This window comes from Balaenoptera acutorostrata, chromosome 17 (genome assembly GCF_949987535.1).
Source record: "Balaenoptera acutorostrata chromosome 17, mBalAcu1.1, whole genome shotgun sequence".
NCBI lineage: Eukaryota > Metazoa > Chordata > Mammalia > Artiodactyla > Balaenopteridae > Balaenoptera > Balaenoptera acutorostrata.
The window spans coordinates 80,628,038-80,651,488 of NC_080080.1; the positions used below are offsets into that span (position 1 = coordinate 80,628,038).

At 43.1% G+C, this 23,451-nt stretch overlaps 1 protein-coding gene across 7 annotated transcripts in view; it reads left to right on the forward strand.

Annotated features, from left to right (window-relative positions):
* Positions 1-23,451, forward strand: part of ST18 (ST18 C2H2C-type zinc finger transcription factor) — a 122,822-nt gene that overhangs the window by 80,467 nt on the left and 18,904 nt on the right. For all 7 annotated transcript variants that reach the window (XM_028163154.2, XM_028163153.2, XM_028163156.2 and 4 more), the window contains 4 exons: positions 9,135-9,380; positions 16,038-16,153; positions 21,287-21,349; positions 22,096-22,164. In XM_028163154.2, coding sequence (XP_028018955.2) covers positions 9,135-9,380; positions 16,038-16,153; positions 21,287-21,349; positions 22,096-22,164 — 494 coding nt within the window. The remainder of the gene's footprint in view (positions 1-9,134; positions 9,381-16,037; positions 16,154-21,286; positions 21,350-22,095; positions 22,165-23,451) is intronic.

The window sequence follows — 23,451 nt, forward strand, 5'->3', positions numbered from 1 at the left end:
TCCCTTTTCACCACACCCTTTCCAACATATATTGTTTCTAGCTTTTTTGAAAATGGCCATTCCGACTGGCGTGAGGTGATACCTCATTGTAGTTTTGATTTGCATTTCTCTAATAATTAGTGATGCTGAGCATCTTTTCATGTGTCTCTTGGCCATCTGTATGTCTTCCTTGGTGAAATGTCTGTTAAGATCTTCCACCCATTTCTTAACTGGATTGTTTGTTTTTTTTGATATTGAGCTCCATGAGTGGTTTGTATATTTTGGAGATTAATTCTTTGTCTGTTGTTTCATCTGCAAATATTTTCTCCCATTCTGAGGGTTGTGTTTTTGTCTTGTTTATGGTTTCCTTTGCTGTGCAAAAGCTTTTAAGTTTAATTAAGTCCCATTTGTTTATTTTTGTTTTTATTTCTTTTACTCTAGGAGGTGGGTCAAAAAGATCTTGCTGTGGTTTATGTCAAAGAGTGTTTTTCCTATGTTTTCCTCTAAAAGTTTTATAGTGTCTGGTCTTACATTTGAGTCTTTAATCCATTTTAGTTTATTTTTGTGTATGGTGTTAGGGAGTGTTTTAATTTCATTCTTTTACATGTAGCTGTCCAGTTTTCCCAGCACCACTTATTGAAGAGGCTGTCTTTTCTCCATTGTATATTCTTGCCTCCTTTATCAAAAATAAGTTAACCATGTGTGTGTGGGTTGATCTCTGGGCTTTCTATCTTGTTCTATTCATCTGTATTTCTGTTTTTGTGCCAGTACCATACTGTCCTGATTACTGTAGCTTTGTGGTATAGTTTGGAGTTGGGGAGCCTGATTCCTCCAACTCCGTTTTTCTTTCTCAAGATTGCTTTGGCTATTCTGGGTCTTTTGTGTTTCCATACGAATTGTAAGATCTTTTGTTCTAATTCTGTGAAGAATGCCATTGGTAGTTTGATAGGGATTGCATTGAATCTGTAGATTGCTTTGGGTAGTAGAGTCATTTTCACAATATTGATTCTTCCAATCCAAGAACATGGTATATTTCTCCATTTGTTTATGTCATCTTTGATCTCTTTCATCAGTGTTTTATGGTATTCTGAGTACAAGTCTTTCGCTTCCTTAGGCAGGTTTATTCCTAGGTATATTATTCTCTTTGTTGCAGTGGTAAATGGGAGTGTTTCCTTAATTTCTCTTTCTGATTTTTCATTGTTGGAGTATAGGAATGCGAGAGATTTCTGTGCATTAATTTTGTATCCTGCAACCTTACCAAATTCGTTGATTAGTTCTAGTAGTTTTCTGGTGGCATCTTCAGGATTTTCTGTGTATAGTATCATGTCATCAGCAAACAGTGACAGTTTTACTTATTTTCCAATCTGTTTTCCTTTTATTTCTTTTTCTTCTCTGATTGCCATGGCTAGGACTTCCAAAACTATGTTGAATAAGAGTGGCGAGAGTGGACATCCTTGTCTTGTTCCTGATCCTAGTGGAAATACTTTCAGTTTTTCACCATTGAGTATGATGCTTGCTGTGGGTTTGTCATATATGGCCTTTATTATGTTGAGGTAGGTTCCCTCTATGCCCATTTTCTGGTGAGTTTTTATCATAAATGGGTGTTGAATTTTGTCAGAAGCTTTTTCTGCATCTATTGAGATGATCATATGGTTTTTATTCCTTAATTTGTTAATGTGGTGTATCACATTGAATGATTTGCATATATTGAAGAATCTTTACATCCCTTGGATAAATCCCACTTGATCATGGTGTATGATCCTTTTAACGTGCTGTAGGATTCTGTTTGCTAGTATTTTGTTCAGGATTTTTGCATCTCTGTTCATCAGTGATATTGGTCTATAATTTTCTTTTTTTGTGATATCTTTTTCGGGTTTTGGTATCAGGGTGATGGTGGCTTTGTAGAATGAATTTGGGAGTGTTTCTCCCTCTGCAATCTTTTGCAAGAGTTTGAGAAGGATCGGTGTTAGCTCTTCTCTAAATGTTTGATGGAATTCGCCTGTGAAGCCATGTGACAGCCATTTCTATGGTCCGTGTGGCCCTCTGCTCTGTGCCCTTTGCTTAATGTAGGATTAAGTGTAAACAATCTTCCCCTCCACATTGAATACTAGCCTGATTCTCTCTCCACCAGGATTTGGTGTTGCCTCCATGACAGGCTGTTAGAACGTTTGCTTTTTCTAGCCAAAATCCATAGATGTCTTGAGTTCCTAGCTTAGAAAGAAGGATACACAGCTTTTCCCTACTCTTGACTTCTATAGCAGAGCATAGAAGCATTTTTGATGTCCCAGAGATATTCTGGCAGGTGGACTCAGCTGTCCCACCTGAAAGGTCTGTAGGTGCTGGGCTGCCCAAGTCACAGGTTAGAGTGCCTCAGAGACCCTGCCTTCAAGGAGCTTACAGTAACAGAAGGACGAAAGAAGTGGTCATCCCAGGTGGAGAACTGGGTCTTCAGAGGTGTTGTTCCTGAGGTTCAGGGGAGGCATGGGTGGCTCTGTAGGGAATTTGATCAGAATTTGGACAAGGGATTTATTTTCCTTCTGCCTCCATGTCCATCCCTTTACCCGATGAGCTTCTCCGAAGTTGCTTAAAGAGCCCAAGAGGAGAACAAATTACAGATCATGTGCAGGAGCATGACCTTGTCAAAATCAAGCCAAAGGACACTAACCTTGAGATTGCCTTCATCCACTGGTCGGAACTAAAACAGATTGTTTTTCATGCTGTGTGCAGACTCACAGCTGACTCCAGGTTTATTGGGAGACCTGAATCCGTGATTTTCAAAATCCCTACTCTTCTGGAAGATAAGGGGGTGGAGGCAGACTTCAAAGATGCAAGAGAACATCTTCTAAAGACAGTGAAGGACGATAGGCACGTTCCGAAGTGTTCTCCTCCTTCCAAAGTTTCTCAGCCTGAGCATCTGCCCACCCAACACTAAAATGCCTCCTTCATGGCTCCTCCCCAGCACTGAGCTGAGATGCCAGGGCTAACACTGCCCATCGCTGCCCAAGCTTGAGTCCAGCACATCCTGAAAGTAGATCTTAGAAGGAATTGTTTATTTGTTAAAATCCAGTCCAGCACGTACCCAGCAGGTCTACGCCACCTAAATCACTTGTGCATGTTTTAAGTATCTCTTTGAGGAATCGAGTCAGGAGGAAAAGTTAGTATAACAATCCTTAATGGAGATTGTCATGGTTACGGGTACTTTTGTTTGAAGGATGAACCCCATCTTGATGCTAGCACGGTCCTTGGTGCTGAGATTTGTATAATGTCCTTTACCTCCATTTGGAAGTAATGTGAGTTTGCAGAGCTCACATGGACCACAGCTTCAAACACTCCCCCTTTAGTCTGGAGACGGGTACTCCCGAGATGAGGGCAGGGCTGAGTAGAAGCGGGCGGCAGGAGGAGCGAGCGGCGGGGGTTTGCCACGTTCCCTAAGACCCGAGCTCCATCCTCCTTCCTCCCCATCTTTCTCCTCCTCTTCCTCCCCTCAGCAGAGGTAGGAATAGGCACACAGTCTATCTTTATCCCGATCGCTGCCGCTTGCCAAGCGCTCTGTTGTTTGTTTTGGTGTTTTCCCCACCTGTTTAGACAAAGTGGCATATGCACAGTGTGCCTTGAAAGAAAACAAAAAATTGACACTTGCTTGAAATGTTTAAAGTTCAAAGTCTGTTTTGTGCTTGAACAAGGCCTAGACACAGCAGGATATCACATCGCCATTCCTGCTGCCTGCTCTCAGAAATAGCCTGGCGGCTCTGGGCGCGGTTAGAATCCAAAAGCAGCCTTTTGCAGTAACTTTAACATGAAGTCAGAGGATGATATAGAATGTGAGTGAAATGTCCTGAGGGACCTGAGTTGGGATCTCAAGGAACCAGCTGACATATATGGGGAAACTGCCTCTTTGCCTCAGTGTAGAACAGCATAGGGAGGTCTCTTCGGGTCCAAGAACCTAATCAAATTATTCTTATTATCAGCTGTTGTTTGTTGAACACCTACTATGTGCCAGGCACTGTAAATAAGCACTCTGCCCATAATAATCCTTTTTAATCCTTCCAGAAACTCTGTAAAGCAGATACCATTATCCCATTTTGCAGATGAAGAAAAGTAGTGTGGAGATACTAAATAATTGCTTCCGAGTGGCACAGCTACAACCATTGGAGCAAAAATTTGAATCCACACGCGTCTAACTTCTGACCTTCCTGAAGAGTTTATCATTCCCTGGTGTACAGACTGCTGGCCCACCAAGAGTTTTCACTGTGATTCCAAGTGCCAGACAAAGACTTGGGGGAAATGGTTACGAATTTAACTTTAATTTTATACCTTATATCAGCCACTTGCTTCCCCTCTGAATTCCATCATTTATATTGAGTACATTTCACAAGTCTATACTCTTAATGGGTTTAATATTCGATTGCTGTTTAGTAAGAATAAGATGTTTTCAGTTCATTGATTTATTTTACTTTATTTTATATTTTTGTGGCATGCGGGATCTTAGTTCCCGGACCAGGGATCGAACCCGCACCCCCTGCAGTGGAAGCGCAGAGTCTTAACCACTGGACCGCCAGGGAAGTCTCTCATTTGTTTATTGTTAATACCCTGCCTATACTTTTTTTTTTTTTTGAGGATAGGCAAGAGGATTTTTTTAATATTAATTTAATTTTTATTTTATATTAGAGTATAGTTGATTTACAATGTTGTGTTAGTTTACAGGGTACAGCAAAGTGATTCAGTTATACGTATACATATGTCCATTCTTTTTCAGATTCTTTTCCCACATAGGTTATTACAGGTTATTTTTTTTTTTTTACTTTTTTTTTTTTTTTTTTAAATAAGGTTTTAATTTATTTATTTATGGCTGTGTTGGGTCTTCGTTTCTGTGCGAGGGCCTTCTCTAGTTGTGGCAAGTGGGGGCCACTCTTCATCACGGTGCGCGGGCCTCTCACTATTGCGGCCTCTCTTGTTGCAGAGCACAGGCTCCAGACGCGCAGGCTCAGTAATTGTGGCTCACGGGCCCAGTTGCTCCGCGGCATGTGGGATCCTCCCAGACCAGGGCTCGAACCCGTGTCCCCTGCATTGGCAGGCAGATTCTCAACTGTTGCGCCACCAGGGAAGCCCTATTACAGGTTACTGAGTAGAGTGCCCTGTGCTATAAATAGCACAGGATAAATTAGGAGTTTGGGATTAACATATGCACACTACTATATATAACACAGATAATCAACAAGGACCTTATGTATAGCACAGAGAACTCTACTCAGTACCCTGCCTACTTTGAAAACATATTTCAGGGGACTTTCGATACCGACAAGATACCCCCCCAAGCGAACTCTGTGAAGCACGACCAGAAGAGCGCGAGTGGCGAGTTGGAAGCAGAAACCAGGCTGCGGGCCACCTGTCTTCGCACGTCCTCTTAGCCCAGCCGCAAAGGCAAGGTGGCGCTGACCTCTCTCGTATTAACAGAAAACCTGCCAAATAAGGAAAACAAGGCTATCTTGTCCTATCAATGTCTTGAAAGTTAATGCTTTTCATAATCAGAACTTTTAAGGTAAAATTACAATTTTGCTTTTTTTTACTTCATCACCATCTTTGAATGTAAGATCATTTTTAATTGTTGAAACAATATAATATCATCATTTGCCCGGAAAATATTGGAGGAAAACAGCCATCAGCCTATCCTCTAACTACAAATACAAGAATTTTTGTGTTTTCCCGTTTGCTCTTCTTCGGAAAATGAATTTCTCCCCATTTTCCCTAGCTGTACACATAGCCAGCATGCCAGGCTGTCTCCTGCTTTCAGTGACATAAGTCTTTTCCCTGTTGCAACAAACTTCTCATAACTATCATTTGACTGAGCACATAACATGCCATTTTAAAAAATTTATTTATTTTTATTTTTATTTATTTTTGGCTGCGTTGGGTCTTTGTTGCTGCGCATGGGCTTTCTCTAGTTGCGGCGAGCAGGGGCTACTCTCCGTTGCAGTGCGTGGTCTTCTCATTGCAGTGGCTTCTCTTGTTGCAGAGCACGGGCTCTAGGTGTGTGGGCTTCAGTAGTTGTGGCTCGCGGGCTCAGTAGTTGTGGCTCGCAGGCTCAGTAGTTGTGGCACGTGGGCTCAGTTGTTGTGGCTCGCGGGCTCTAGAGCGCAGGCTCAGTAGTTGTGGCGCACAGGCTTAGTTGCTCTGCGGCGTGTGGGATCTTCCCGGACCAGGGCTCGAACCTGTGTCCCCTGCATTGGCAGGCGGATTCTTAACCACTGCGCTGCCAGGGAAGCCCTTTTTTAAAATTTATTTATTTTTATTTTTATTTTGTTTTATTTTTGTAACATGCCATTTAATAGATGCAGCGCAGTATCGTTTCTCTGTTGGCAGACATCTGAGTCACTTCTTATTTTATAGCACAGATAAGACTTATAATGAAAAATTATCTCAACTTTCAGTTGAATAATAATTTATAATTGTATAATTTATATATAAATTATATAACTTAAAATAATAATTTATAGTCTATTTCACTAAAAATGTCCTATATGCACAAAATAAGCTCCTTGAAGTCAGGGACACTGTACGTTTCAGTTTTCTTTTCCCCGTAAACATAGTGGCTTGAAAATATTATGTGCTTTCTCAGTCATTTCATGAATAAATACATCTGTATTATTACAGGTAGCATCTGTAACTCAAAAGTAGCTGAAATAGATGGTCACTGATGTTGCTCCTAAGTTAGAAAGTGTATGAGTAGTGTTAGACCAGCCTCAAAAAGCTTAAAATTCAAATAATGAAAACAAGGGTCTAAAACAGCCCTTTAAGAAATGAGCGTATTAGGCGTCGGGATGGGGGTCCGTGTCGGGGTGAAGCCGTTCCCTCCCCCTCCTGCCGCCTCTCCCACCCCGCCCTCATTGTCCTGCCATTTGGAGTTTCAAGCACAGAGAGAAGTGTTGTCTGTTGATACTGCTCTGAATAAAATCCATGCAGTAAACGTGTGATCCACCCATCCACGGGCAGAAAGGGGCCCTTCCCTGGTGCTGTGTGTAATTGTTGAACGCATCTGTGAGCTCACTTAAAGCCCATCTGTACCCGCACGGCCTCCTGCCTCCCCCCAGCCCGGTCAGGTGCTCAGAGCAGCCGGCTGGGGCACGGGGTGCAGAAACGCACCTCTTTTAAACATTAGGAGTGATTTTTTTTTTTTCAATCAGCCCATGATTACTCAAGATGTAGGACCGTCACAACTCTGAGAATTTCCGATTTTTTAATTTACTCATTGGAAGTTTTTTTTTTTTCCTGTAAAAACTGAAATATATATTAGTGTTGTCTCGGAATAGTTGGTATTTTTTCAGCAAGCTCGAATCTGCACTATTTATGGGTTTTGCGCTATAAAACACTGCACCCCGGTCACGTGACTCCTTTTTCCTAAGCCATCTGTCACAGAGGTCTGGAATTTTATGTGAATGTTGGTTGTGCAGTCTTAACCCAAGTTTTTTATTTTTTTTTATGAAAAATGTCAGCAACTACAATATTTAGCATTTTACTTTACATTGGCCATTAAACTTGATAGCTATAGCTCTGTTTCATTGCTATAGTTACGTATCAGCTTTGAAGCCAAAAATTGCTTTGATGTGCTCCTGGCAGAATACATTGTATCATGGAGAGAGCACGTAGCACTGATATGGTTAATATCTTGGATTTTTGTAACTAAGGTTTATTAATGCTGGTATAAAAACGTATTTGATATTATACAGATGGCATAAGATGTAGTGGTTACTAAGTTATTATCCCGGATAAGCTGTACTGTGAAATTCAGGGCTTAAAACTATCACAGGAGATTAAACTATTTACTGAAAAGGACAGAAAGATATGACCAAACATCTTAGTACAAATATATTAGAAGTGTATTTACCTCCCACAAATATAATAGAGCATTTCTATCTCATAGGCTGAGAGATTGAGAATAGGAACTTTGCAGGTCAAACAAGCAAACAGAAGAGATGCTTTTATTTTTTAACTCAGGCGGCCGCTATGGTGGATCACATCTCAGGGGGAACCGCTGGGGAGGGGGTATGGGTGCAGTGTAAATGGGGAGTTAAAATAAACCCCTGGGAAGTAACCGTCAGGGATCTTAGGAGCATATTCAGAGAAGATTTCTGCTTTGCCGGCCAAAAGGAAAAGAGAAGAGACATTGTCCAGAAGCTAATTGTGAATTGATGGATGACAGTGACAAAGCCACTCAGGTATTCATTTGACCCACTTGCGAGGGTGACGAACTCATTCACCCCAGCTTCTGGGAGTTACTGGCTGGCAGTGTTCACGATTCAGGGCCATGCACGCCATCCTCGGGCACGTGAATTGTGGAAGGTCCAGGGCACATGGGGATTTTGTTGGCACTTGAACCTTAAAAAGAAAACGAAACTTAGCCAAAGGTCTCCTGAAGAGAAACGCCGTGAGGTAGAATTAAAGTCTCATACTGAGTATCTGGAAAAGAATCACCTTTATTCTGGAGTTTCCACTGTAGAACTTAACCCCCGCCGTCCGCCCCGTCCTGTCATGTGACAGCTGGTACCTCCACTCCAGGCCCCCAGGGGAACTTTGCTTTACACTGCCCGCCTCTCCCAACCCACCCGCCACGAGTTAACCAAGCTTTTCTGGCGCAAGGCACCCAGGGTAAAATGTCACTTTCATACTAATCTAATATAGTTCTCATATTTCCCAGTAAAAAGTCTCTTCCAGCTGGTTATTTGTGCATGTTTTTCACGTTAGATTAATATTGTGATGGGGGAAGAATATTGTGCCTCTTTATAAACTCAAGTGTTAATGCTTCAAAGGATGAATTGGGAGTGATAATTCTGCAAACTAGAAAGGAAGGTTTAAAGCTAAACTTGGGGGAAAAAAAAAAAAAGATAAAACAGGTTTAGCCAGTACATTTAGTATTTGGACGATCTTATTTATATTAGGCTTACTTTGTTTAAACCCAGAAACACAAAGCTCACTAATGGGGCTGCTCTGAAAAGTCTGCCTAAGAATTGAACATTAACCAAAGCAAATCAGAAAGCTAGATTTAAAATCAGATATACTTACATAAAAGCTTGCATTTAAAATGATCCCTTAAAAGCCCACATGGCTAGGCTACCACTGCAAACTGCTTAAATGTTTTTCTGTTTCCTATTGTATACCAGGGAGCCGAGATAGAAGTGGATGAAAACGGCACATTGGACTTAAGCATGAAAAAAAACCGAATCCTGGACAAAGCTGCACCCCTAACTTCCACTAACCCTTCTGTTCCAACTGCTTCCTCTTCCCCATTCAAAACCAGCAGCCTGTTGGTCAATGCCGCCTTCTACCAGGCGCTCTGTGATCACGAGGGTTGGGACACGCCTATCAACTATAGCAAAGCTCATGGGAAGACAGAGGAGGAGAAAGAGGTATTGTTTCAATGTCCGCCGATAAGCCTGAGACGGAGCATGATGGGAGGGTGTGATCAGCTTTTTCCTCCCGGATTAATTCTCACAATCCTGTGTAGATAATACGTAATTCTGTACCTTGTTTTGGATTTTGGTAAAACGATGGTTTTAAATTTCAGCAGGAATTTATAAATAAATCCAACGTTTCCCATCCCTTGCCTAAAACAATATGTCATTAGAGTGCGTTGTACCCCCATTATGGCTGAGTAGTGTGCGCTGCGTGAGAGGTGATGTCATCTCTCCCTCGGATAAGGCAGCCTGTGAGGAGCAGGGTGCCACTCGACACCAAGCCGCCAGCCTCCGTGTGCTCTGCACCGGATGCCGGAACACGAGAACGAATCGGGGGCAAGGACGCATCTCGTCAGATCCCCTTCCGTGGTTTCGTGGAGGGATGGTGTTGGCATCGCTGTGTGCAGAGGCGTGGTCTGGGGACTGATCGTGGACGTGGGATGTCTCAGCCATGGCAACTCCAGAGTTGTGGGCTGGGTTATCCTTGGAGGTGGCTTCGCCCCTGGAAGCCAGACATTGTGGCCGTGCAGGAATTCATCAGCCCAGATCCCACAGTTGGAGCCCCCTGGCTGGGTCTGATTAGCCTTGACTCAGTGTCATTCAGAAGAGTTCATGGCCACACCCTCCACGGTTAGACTCAGTGACATTGCAGATGTGACCCCAGCTTTACTGTAGGTGATTCTGTTTGTCAGGGAAGTGGTTGGTACTTGCCAGTTGACGTGTTTAAAGAACTAAAATAGACACTTGAAAGTGTGCATCACCACCTTTTTCAGTTGTGGGAAGCTCAGAGACTTTGGTGGAGGACTAATTTGATTTAGCATGTGCTTTATTTTTTATTGAAGTATAGTTGATTTACAATATCATGTAAGTTTCAGGTACAGCACAGCGATTCAGTTATACATATGTGTGTGTGTGTGTATATGGATTCTTTTTCAGATTCTTTTCCCTCATAGGTTATTATATAATATTGAGTATAGTTCCTTGTGTGATTTTAACATCTCAGGGCATGAGTCAACGTCAATGGCAGTGATGACAAGATTGGGTTGTTTCCTGTTCCCCTTCTTTCCTTCCCTCCCGCCCATCCTCCCTCCGCACACTTCCACTGTGATCCCCCCGTCCGACAGGCAGTCAGATCGGTCCTGAGGATGCAGCGCCACCTGGCACGTGCTTCCTCCACACGCGTGCTCAGTCTGGTAGGAGGACCGACCTGTAACCAAGCTCACGGAGCAGCGAGTAGCTAAGCAGGCACGCAGAGTAGACGGGAGGGCCAGAGGAGCCCCCAGGACCCAAGGCAGGCTCTGCGCCACCACCGGCCACACCATCACGGGGAGGGTGGGGGGACTGACACAGCGGCAGCTTCAGGTTGGAGTCTGCCATACGGGGTATAGTCATTGTCATTCTGCTTGGCTTTTAAAAATTCACCCAAGAACTTCCCTGGTGGCACAGTGGTTAAGGATCCGTCTGCCAATGCAGGGGACACGGGTTCGAGCCCTGGTCCTGGAAGATCCCACATGCCGCGGAGCAACTAAGCCCGTGCGCCACAACTACTGAGCCTGCGCTCTAGAGCCCACGAGCCACAACTACTGAGCCCACGTGCCACAACTACTGAAGCCCGCGCGCCTAGAGCCCGTGCTCCGCAACAAGAGAAGCCACTGCAATGAGAAGCCCGTGCACCGCAATGAAGAGTAGCCCCCGCTCTACGCAACTAGAGAAAGCCCGCGTGCAGCAACGAAGACCCAGTGCAGCCAAAAATAAATAAATGTATAAAAAAAATTCACCCAAGTATTTAGGGATGGTCTTAGTTAATCTATCATAACACTGTTTTAGAAGAACCGTTTCTTAAATCATATACAGTTGACTCTAATAAATACAAAACTGACCCCTGCAGCGTGTAAGAAGCTGCTTCGCCGCAGGTGGTGACTGTGAACCGGTGAGTGTGCATCTCTGCCCTCCTCCACATCCCCGGCTGCTGCAGCTGCGCAAAGCCACAGAAGTTACACCTACACCTGTACGTCATCGTACAATCCAGAAATCTGCCGGTATTCGCCTCAGCGATCGCTCGGCACGCGGGTCTGAGATGGAAGTCAGGAGGCGGGGGAGTGGGCTGAGAGCAAGTTTGTTGATTCGGTCCAGTCCGTGCACATCAGCTCCTGAGACGGGGGACGCCCCCCGGTCCACGAGACCCCCCGATTGCCAACCGGGCCTATTCCACTCCCCACAGGGGCACCTAATCCCAGTTACGAGGCCTGGAGGTGGAGGTCCAGTCAAAGGCACATGGCACGGAGGACGGTCCCTTCCGGATACGCATAACAGCGTCCCTGTTCTTGGGTGATCCTGCTGGAAGGAAAGCCCCCCATGTTGGGGAGTCTCGGTGCTGTGTGCAGGGGGCTTAGACTTTCTGTCCTCACCCCTGCGAGCCCGCTGTACACAGGCCGACGTCACCGATGACGAGCAATCTCCTTTCTGTTCACACAGAGTCAGGCGTCCGGTCCAGTTCCGACCAGTAACGGAGCATAGTGGGTTCTTGTTCCCCTTCAGGGTGCTTGTGTCATTTGACTTCGGTTATAAGTTTGTGCAGTGATGTCTACAGGGTACCCCTCGTATTCTGGGACACTCCTGCCGCTTGGGGGTCTAGTGAGCACCTCAGGGACCTCCTTGTATGTACTTCTGATCCCTCAGATTGCCAGAAAATTCAGTCTCATGACAAATATTCTCTCTTTATCAAAACGTGTAGATTCATCTGGGCGGCTTTATGGATTCAGCTGGAGTACGCTCCTGTCTAAGGCTTACGGACCTGTGACAGTGTTCAACGTGCCAGCAAAATCATGGGGAAGATGATCTGTTTAGATTAGATTTCTGCTCCTTCCAGAATGGCTTACCTCCTTCGGGTCTGATAGTGTAGACTCAGTGCTACAAATGGCAACCTAAGTATTCTGACGTCTGGAATTGACAAGCTAAGTGGAAATTCAATGTTACTGAGAGCAACAAAGAGGACTTTGGAGACATCTACTGAGTTCTTGGAGTCCAAGTGCTTGCACTAGGTTTGAGTTGACAAAATATGGTTTAAGCCTAATGCCTATTGTCACGGTCTGAACGTGGGTGGTTCATTGCTGGGGCGCTGTCCCCGTGGGGACACACACAAAGGTGCTTCTGAACCCCTGTAACTCCTGGGGCAGTTTCTCACCCTTGTTCTTTGTGCCTTCATCCGTGCCAAGGTAATTTACCAATAGAGAGTATTTTTCACATTTTGTTCTGAATCCCTAAATGAAAAATGTGATACTCAATAGTTATTATTTTGAAAAAGTAGATTGTATTCAATGTCCTCGTTGGGAAGGTAGCAGAGGGAGGCCACGTTGAGTAAGAATAAAGATTAAAGATCTTTATAAACAGCGTCTCATTATCCTAACAATTCTGAAAAGCAGGATTATTATCAAAGTTTCTAGAGGAGAAAATTGAGGCTTGCCGGGGTAAAGTTGTTGTTCTTTGGTCATATAGAAAATAAGTAATGGGCCTGGGCTTCCCTAAGATGAAGAAAAGGGAGAGGGAGAAAATGGAGAAAAGGAAAAGAAAAAAGTACACATGAAAATGGAGACAGCTAGGAAATATTGAGAAAAAGCAGGAAGGAAAGAAAAAAGAGAATAATGAAGCAGTGGTACTTGGCCAGGTGTGTGCTGGAGACCACAGTGGTTTTGGTGCTTCTCAGGATGCCAGGACCAGAGCCCCTGAGCCCGGTTACAGGACGTGACCCCACATGACCACACAAACCAGGGACAGATGGTCCTGGCTGTCGTTCCCGTGAGCTGCAGAGACGCTGCTCGGGGCCCCGGCGGTGCTCTGTGAACGTGGGCTGTTCCCACCTCCCCAGCCCCGCACGTCCCACACGAGACTCACACCCGTACCCACGACCAGAAACTGGGCGATTATTTCCAATTCATTGTTATCTAGTTCATATGCACAACAGTTGCTTAATTTTGGTGGTAATTTTCAGAAAATATTGTCTGTCTCTCTCAGTGAAATAGCCTGTCCAGATGCCCTCTAAATAAAAAATCCTGAATCTGGAAAAAACTCAAACTATCTCGAAAGGAAAATGCTGAGAAATAACTAGGGCTGTCAGTTTCATTCAACTGTCAGTTCTCCAAAGATTTCAGGGCTTCAAATGTTAAAAGTGCCAGATGCTATTATCTGTTATTCATGTTCCCATTATGTTCTGGTCTTTACTGAAATCTATATAAACTTCTATCTGTACATTAAAGGAATTTCATTGCACTCATATACTCTCTAAACACACACATATATGTATGCCACATTTTCTCTTTATGTCTCCCCAATATAAATTTATTATTTTCAAAATGATACTTTAAATATTGAAAAAATTCTGACAAATGATGTTGACATATTTTTATGGTGTGCTATTTAGGAGTTTATCCAATATAAAATGCTTCTGTAACAAAATTAAGCATTCTTATAGTGATGGTCACCTGTATTTTAATACCTATGCTCTCTGCAAGCTTCTAGAGGTAGAATGCTGAGCAAAAAAAAAGGGAAAAAGACAATTATTTCATAATGCAATCACATACCCAAGAGTCCATAGTTTTTAAAAGAAGTTACAAAATATTTAAAAGGTCATATCCAATAAAATTATCCTATTGAATCATCACCACATACTACTGTGCTAAGTTAAATACCATATGTGCTGCAAGCATGAATTTTGAATGCATTTGAGTCAAATAAGTTAAACTTTCATAGTTGACCATTTCTTTCAAAATCCCTTATTCCCTTGTCTTCCATAATGTGCAGATTCAACAAACAACAGCTAATGACCTTTATGTGTTCATCTGTAAATGTACACGCCTCCTTAGAGATACTTTGCTCTTGTTCATCACAAAGAAAGTAATAAAATAGCTCTTTTTCACTTTATGCCATTTTTGTGAAAAATTCAGCATCTGAACAGAAAAACAAAAGCTGTTCCACACTGAGACAAAATTGGATTTATCATTTGTATCTACTTTCAAAAGGCCAAGACGTTTGTAAATTATAGTGGAAAACACCACCCGGGCTGAATCCAGGTAGCTCCAAATGAAATGGAAGGTAGTGCTAATGCTTTGCTTTAGGCATTTATACTGTGAAACGTGAAAAGGATAAGCCTAATTCACTTCTTTTCTATAGATTCCACGGAAGCAGCATTAAAATAGCCCTTCTCTTCTACCTTAGTAGACAACTATCATCAAACACCTATTTCTCTTTATTTTTCAGTGGTGTATGATTATCTGCTACTATTTTCAAACATTAATCAATAATATAAAATAGAATACTCAGTATTAAAAATAAGAACAAGAAATTAGACCAAACCAGGTTTTATTAATTTGGTCTGAAGATAATGTTACTTGAGGTAGTGTAAACGTATTTACCACTGTGTGGTCCTATGTAAAATAATTGATTGAACTGTTATCCAAGTAATTAATGAAAGAAATTGCATTTGCCTTTATGACTGAGATGAAGGCTTAGAATTTTTCTTTCGTTGGGAAAATCCAGGGATTTTGTTTTTCCATTGATTTTGGGTGTAGACTCAGGATTACTAAAATTGTATTTGCCCTTGCAATTTCATATTCATTTGATTTAAATGAGATTTACCTTGAATAACTCAAAATTGTTTTCTCACCTTAAATGGATCAATACTTTTGAGATTTAGGAGACAGTTCTTTATATTAGTTTATCTGATTTTAATGTTAAATCCAGAATGTATTATATTTACTGGATATAAACTTAATGATACAAGTAAGCTAATTATGTGACTGAATAAAACCATCATTAGTTTTCTGTAAGATACTATATCAAATGGTAAATAAATGATTTGAAAGGATCAATGAGATTTCCTTATGAAATCAGGATCAGTACTAAGCTTAAAATAAGGCCATGAAAATTAGTGATAATCCAACAAGAAATTCCATCCAATGAGTAAAACCATTACAAAATACCAACTTAGCAAAAGAGGTAATTTAAGAAAAACAGGAAGTGATGTGAGACTAAAAGCAATTATCCAAAAAAATCAAATTAAATGTTTCCTAGATATTGTGGACTCAGTGATTACATATTTAAACAAACAATTTAAATCTTAATTATTTGCTTATCAGAAAGGACATTCTACTAACCTAAATTTGCTTCTTCCTTCTCTGTTTAAAAATTTGTGTGATTCATTTTTTGCAGTGTTTCTTTTGTTTCACCAATAACTGCTGTGTGAATAAAGAACTCTTCCTATGTTCTCTAGGAAATGTTTGCTACACTGTAAAACTTGAAATATATTAAAATATTAACTTATTTACATAGCTCAAGAAATACCTCTGTAGTTATGTTTGCCAAAATGCAAACTTTCTAAAGGTGTGCCCATGAGTTATAATTTCTCATTCTTCACCGAGCATAAATGTCCATATAGCAGTCCAGATCTACCCTTATACTCATTATCTTATTTATTTTGTGTACAAATCCGATGAGGGATGTCATCTAAGTCTTTAAGCCAAAACTCAAATTTGACCCCAATGACTTCAAATACAGTTGTCTTTCCAGGGTTTCCTAATGCCTTGTGTGCTTCTGTATTTTTTTTTTTTTTTTCAGAAAGACCCAGTGAGCTCTCTAGAAAATTTAGAGGAAAAGAAGTTCCCTGGAGAGGCCTCCATACCAAGCCCTAAACCCAAGCTCCACGCAAGAGATCTTAAGAAAGAACTAATCACGTAAGTCATCTGGAATGGCTTACTCTGTGGTTCTAGAACAGAGATGCCAATTTAAAACCTTGAGTAGTAAATAACGCCTTGGCTTATGGAGCTGACTTTGCAAATGTTTTAGGGCAGTTTCAACCAGTTGGTAGTTAAATGTTCTGTATATACCTAGACCTATGCTCAGAACTAAGAGGATTATGAAAAAAATGTACCTGACATGATCTCAGGCTAAGAGAATTAAAAGTCTAATCGACTGAAAAACAAAACATGTAAAACAATTAGAAATGTTTATGCTCTGATCAGAAGATCTTAATCTAACACCCACTGACCTCAGAGGAGCCAAGTGAGGGCTTCAGGGAGTCTACAGACTCACAAAACTTAACTGCAGAGTGTTATTTGGGAAGGGGGTTCATGGTTTTTGTCACATTCTCAAGGGGTTCTGTGACTCAGAAGTTGAAAGGACCGGGCAGGAAGTACTAGTCAAGCTGCAGTGGGTTCTGAGACAGGCCCGGTCGTCCGGAGCAGGAGGCCCCAAGCTGAGCCCCAGGACCAGGTGACCTGGAGAGAGAGAGAGAGAGAGAGAGAGAGAGAGCGAGCAGGACGAGAGCCCTGAGAAGATGGCCAGGTTTCGTGTGAACAAGCCACAGGGTGTTTGAGCAGAAAAGTGCACTAGGGCTGGGGTATCCTAGGAAGAGCAGTGTGCAGAATTCTTCAGAGGCCGGGCGCGCGTGGGGACCGTCTGGGGTCAGGAAGATCATCTGAAATGTTGACTAGAGATGCAGACGTGAGATCGTGAGGTGTGGCCTGGGAGATGGGGCGTCCAGGAAGGGGACAGAGTGCCCGTCCCAGAATTCGAGGGCACGCATCCTGCTGGGACCTGACAGGGAAAAAGAAGCCCACAAAGAATAAAGACCTGGGGCCGAGGAGAAGGAGGAGGAGGAGGAAGAGGAAAGTGATGGTCATGGGAGCTGAGAGCTCAGAAAACTCCCACCCGGGCCTTTGATGGTTTCAGATGCCACAGCAAGTTCAAAGAGGTTAAAGCAGAAAAGGCAGGACAAACCCCGGGAGAGTGGGCCTCGGGAATAAGGGAGGCCAGCCAGCGGGGGGACGCGCGGCGGGAACGGGGGGCAGGGGGCAGAGCTGGGTGCGAGGGACGTACCACCAAGTGACGCAGGGACATTAACTCGGACTGTGGCCTGAGCCCAGCTCGCACACCCTTATTCCTTCTTCACCCCGAGGATCTCTGACCCGGGGCTGTTGGAGTTCAGAGTGTGGCTCGCACAGCTTGCTTACGGGTGTGAGTTCACCTGGGCCGTCGCCAGGACACAGGCCGTCCTGGCCGCCTTCCTCCTCATCTGCCGGTCACCACTGTGCGGGGGGACGTGGAGACATCAGGGTGGACATTGAGGGAGGGAGGGGGACAGGGAGAGGGAGGGCTTTCAGGCAAAGGCAAGGCGGGAACCGTGGCTTTGGGGCATTTATAGCCTCAGCAGATAGCGTAGTCCCAGCGGCGGGGTGGTTGCCGGGAGTGAGTGAGTGACATGCAGGAAAAGCTTTTCCATAGGAAAGTGATTAAACATTCATGTATATTCTTACCCAAGTACATTTAAAGCTGCCAGTTAATGAGAGTTTCTAGCAAAGAGGTACGCTTGCACTTAGGCCCTGGCATCTGTACCCTCTCTTCTGAATCCCCCAGCATAAAAGTACGTTTACCTTTTTCTACTAAACTAGATTAAGCACCCTCTCCTGAGCAGAATGCTCCGCCCACCGATCTCTGCGGGGCCGCCCTCCCCTCCCTCAGCTCTTCCCCCACGTGTCACCCACCCGAGGGGCCGTCCCGGCTGCTGTGGTCCCCCTTCCCAGCCCCGCTGCGCCCACCCCCTTTCCCAGGAGGGCAGGCTGTTCCTGCCACTGAGGTTGCTGCTTCCACGTCCCCGCGCACGTCCCTGGTACCACTGCACTGCCGCTCGTTTCCCCAGGGACAGGGACACACCTCAGACGCTGCACAGGCCCTGCACACAGAAGCTGTCGATCAGAAGACCCCCCCGGTCCAGCATCAGTCTGTCCTGTCCACACTCGAGTGATTTTTTTTTAACGTCTTTATTGGAGTGTAATTGCTTTACAATGGTGTGTTAGTTTCTGCTGTACAACAAAGTGAATCAGCTATACGTATACATATATCCCCATATCCCCTCCCTCTTGCGTCTCCCTATCCCACCCCTCTAGGTGGTCACAAAGCACCGAGCTGATCTCCCCGTGCTATGCGGCTGCTTCCCACTAGCTATCTATTTTACATTTGGTAGTGTATGTATGTCCATGCCACTCTCTCACTTCCTCCCAGCTTCCCCTTCCCCCTCCCCGTGTCCTCAAGTCCATTCTCTACGTCTGCGTCTTTATTCCTGTCCTGCCCCTAGGTTCTTCAGAGCCATTTTTTTTTAAGATTCCATATATATGTGTGTTAGCATATGGTATTTGTTTTTCTCTTTCTGACTTACTTCACTCTGTATGACAGCCACTAGGTCCATCCACCTCACTACAGGTAACTCAATTTCGTTTCTTTTTATGGTCGAGTGATTTTTAAATAAACAGATATGCTGCATTCCTTAAGGATTTCGTGGGCAGACATTGCTGCCTCAGCATGATGTTCTCTTAGGAGGTTAACATTTCCTGATGAGGTAGGGCCCACGTACCAGAGCTGCACGTCACCAAGCACTGCGCCCTCTGGGAGGTGACCTGGAGCAGCTGTGTCAAGGCTGCCATGGGCCTGCTAGTCAAGTTTCTAAAATCTTTGTATGGATGTTGTTTCTGCATATTATCTCAAATATCTTCCAAAAGGGCCAATGTTTATCCTTTGAAGGTAGATTTTGGAAATTTCCAGAGTCATTCCAAGCTAAATGAAGTGTAAAAAACTGATAATTAACCTGCATCACCATTTTGGACAGAAAAATGAAGTGTGATTATTTTGTAATGGGCGCTTCTCATTGGTGCAAAGAGAAAGGGCTTCAAAAAGATGGTGAACAATTTTTGGAATATAATCATGAATTCCTAGGAAATTGACTCTCTAGAGGCCTCATGGTTTTCCACTCATTTCGGCCCAGGGGAGCACTTGGGTAGGTACCACGTACTTCTACACACCTGTGTCACACACTGGTTCTGTAAATGTCTCACTGCTTTACAGTTTCACCCTGTCCTTATTATGCTTTGTTTTATGTTTCTAACAGATAAATGCACCTTAATTGCTTACCAGAAACTGTTTGGCTAAAATAGGACTTTTTGATGTCATTGATCAACATGAATTTGCTTAGAGTTTGAGCGCCACTTACTGAGGGAACTAGCTAGTTTCCTTTCTCTAAGTTGTGATACTTTCATTTGCAAATCTTCCCAGAATATATCACCCAACTGGGATCTGCACATGTTATTGTACAAGATTTCTCATTGAAGATCTGTAAATTAAGCCAGCCGTCAGGATCCAAAACAGGATCTTTTCCCACTACATCGCCCCCTTCAATCATGGCTTTATTCCTTGACCTCTTTATACCACAAAGCTGAAACAAGATAGCCACTATTTAAATGCACACTTTATCATTATACTTCCTAAGTAATTTATGACTGTCTGGTTTAAAAATCATTGGCACTTTGCCTCTCCTGGCGGTATTAATAGGAATAATTTAAAAATAGAAATGAAATTTAAAGTAGAATAAAATAAATGCAAAGCTATTTTGGCACACCAGGTGGCGATGTATTTCCAAAGTAGGAATTCCCAGGGCACTGTAACCCATCTCTCACGCTCTGAATATTCCAGCTGTGTAATTATCAGAAAAGATTGTTTCTCTGTTTAGCGGGTGAATGGCACTTGCAAGATAATTCAGCTCAGATGTTAGTCGTTGTTCTTTTTTTTCTTTATTCGTTTACATATATTTGTAGCTTCCGCATTTTCCTTCCTGATGTTCCATCTAGGAAAGTGGTGGGCAAAGAGCTGGCTGGCTCAGGTCGGATCAAGCTCTGGAAATCGCGCATCTCTCTGAGAGATGAAGAGGCTCTAACTCCTACAGTTTCTTTAGAGTACCTGAGAATGATTGCAAAGTAGCTCACAGGGAAAAAAATACTGAGAAGGTGACATTTCAGAAATCTTGGATGTCATCAATCTATCCCCAGATGCCCCTTTAAAGAGGCAGAGTCTGCATCCCACACGTGCGTGAGCCTTCACGTTAGGCAGGGTGCCGAAAACATCAGAAAGCACGAGTGACGTAGCTGATGTTTCCCCTGATTAGTGGCACCGACACAAAGACCACCGAGTGGGCTGAGGTCAATCCGCTTACCTCACACCAGCAACTTTCAAGCAGCGTCAGAGGGAAATAAATGGCTGAGAAACCAAGGAACCTGTTAACTCTGGCAGCAGAACTGCTCAGGATAACTATCCACTTTCATTATTTTTAAAACACACATAAGATGCACAGAATGTGACCAGCTTCTGAGATAAATGAAGTGCCCGGGACAGACCCCGGTCTTGGGCAGACAGCCTGGAGAGCGTACTGCTTAGGTGGTTAATTCCTGATTGTCTTTGCTGGGTTCAAAACTTTGGATGAAACTGATCACAAGCTTTATTAACTAAACTTCATAACTATCTCTGTACTATCAGCAACTTTCCCACCTAAAATGTCAGTTTACATTCCAGCCATATGTAGTATTTTCAAAGATCTTCTTTTTCAGGTGTTTTCTAACATGTTTATGAAGTTACTATGTTACCTTTTTCTTTAAAAAAAAAGTCACAAAAATTCCTTTCTGACATCTGTGATATAATTGGTACCTAAGAGCGGCTATCATGATAAAGCATAGGTTTTTAATATTCATGTTTTATAACTCATATTTTCAAAGAAATAGGACACCACTGACTGTTGCATCACTGTTCTACATCATCTGAATCAGAGAGCTGATGTGGTGCTGGAAACGAATAACTCAGGATCATGCCGGTTTCCTCTTGTCTCGTCTGCTGGTCCTTATGTAATCTACATCTTTAGTTCGTTAGCTTCTGCACATCCCGTATGTGTTAACCGGTCTTGAAAAGAGAAGCTACCTCATACCCAGTCAGACAGAGCAAGTGCATCCGTGAACGCACCTGACCCTGATCCTATGTTTTTATTGACCCAGCTGCCCAACGCCAGGATGCGACGGGAGTGGCCACGTCACGGGCAACTATGCGTCTCATCGCAGGTAGCTCCCCACCTTCTCGCTTAGGTGTTCCTCATCTGTCCTCCTTAAGGACTCACCCTCACCCCCTCTAGAAAGATATTATCTCGATCGGGAGTTGGAGACTGAGTTAGTTGGGGTTTTGGTTCGTTTCGTTTTTCAGAAATAAAGCTAAGTCTTCAGTCTTTTTACTTAACATTGTAAAGAAAGTGTACTTCTCTGGTCAAACACGGTTTTCTGATCCTATGATCCACGCTACAACCCAGGAGGTAGAGCTCATGTCGGGCTCGGGTCCTGTCTAGCTTTAGGACTCAAGTGAAGCCCAGGTAGGACAGCAGTGACCCCAGCTGACCTTTTACGCTGCGGGAGGCTTCAGTAAAGGGTTGGAGGGACGGCAGCGCGGAGGCTGTGCTCGGCCCTTCCTCCCACCTGTGTCACCCATATGATTCGCTCTCCCTCTGGGCAGGGCCTTAACCTCTGAGCACCATCCCTCGGGATGCAGAGGGAGGGTCCTCTGGGTCAGTCATCACTGGAGCCGGGGGTCTCGCTGGGCTAAAGCCCCTGGTTTGGTAAATAGCAAACCAGAGTCTGTGACAAGTAGTCAAGGTGCCCAAAGCCCGGTCTGGCTAGAGCAGCGAAGCCGGGTTCAGACTTTTTCCCAAACCCCGTCGGTGGATTGAACGTGTGTTCACCAGCTCAGGCTGCCCCCGAGTCGGGCCTGCGCGTGTCAGCACGTGTGTCTCTGTTTTTGCTTTCTCCTCCCTCTTCAGTGTTTCTGGATGTCCTTTGGCAGATAAGACTCTGAAATCCCTCATGGCGGCCAACTCTCAGGAACTCAAGTAAGTGTCCGGCCAGGGTGGCCCTAACCAGGGGCAGACGGCACCTAAGTAAATTACGACCACGCGCTCTCTCACCAAAAACTCAAACAACTGAAACCAAATCACTGTAATTTAGTTTAGTTAATGAGCTGGCCTTGGAGGGCTTGTATTTTACCATGTTTTTAAAAGCAATGATGTTGAACACCTACGACACCTTTTCTCTGTTACTTTCAGAACGTGTATACTAATCAGACCTAGGAGGGTACGGCCAGCATTTTCATCTTCTGACTTTAGGAAAACTGCACAGTACTTCACCTTGTGGGCATTTTGAACCATACGACAGCCTTTCACTTTTGGGGGCGACATACAATTCTGGCTCATTTTCACCTTGTCTACAGGATCTCAAAGTCACACGTATATTAACTTTTGTTGACTGATTTTATTTTTCCTACTATTATCTTCTTTTATCCCAAACTTCTCACTTGTTATTTTCATGTGTTGTTATAATACATGTAGACTAATAAAAAGTTATAATCCACTTTTTACCCTTTAAAAATATAATAAGGCATACATTTAGAAAAGATGAAGAATAACATTAAGCAAAATCAACAAAATGCATTTGCACATAATATTTTAGGAAAAATCAGTGTTACTAAGTCTAGTGATAAAATAATGTTTGTGTAAATAGTAGAATTAACACTTGGTGTCTAAATTACAGGTAAAATTTCAGAGAATATATCTTCTTAATATTTTGTTAGTATTTCCGTTTTCTAACTTGTTTAAAATTTATCTAAAAATTATCCCAAAAAAGGTTTATGAAACAAGATGTGATATTAAACAGGTATAAAAATTCAGAATTTTAGTACCATGAATAGTAAAAACAACTCTAAAATATACAAAGTGAGTGTACAATTGATTGTGTCAGTGTAGATTCTAGAAATCATTTTATTGGCTACCATTTTTCTAGATTGAAATGTAAGGATGTGAAGTGGAGACTTATTAGCCGATTGAAAGGAGAGAAGAGCTAGGCATACTCACTCAGTCTTACTCAATTGCTCTGAACTTCTATATTGCCGTATCTTAAAAATAGCTATCAGTTCTCCTAAGTATTTTCTCTAAACATTATTTCTAGAAAAAAATCTGGATAATACATTGAAAACATGTAGATTGAGTGGTTCTGTAGCAATGTTCAGTACTTACCTGCTTTATACAGCCACCTAATAAGTAATATCTTTGTGGGTTTTTCTGTACAAAAAGAAAAGGGGACATTTCATTGACCTCTTGTTTGGATATTCAGGGAGAATTTCA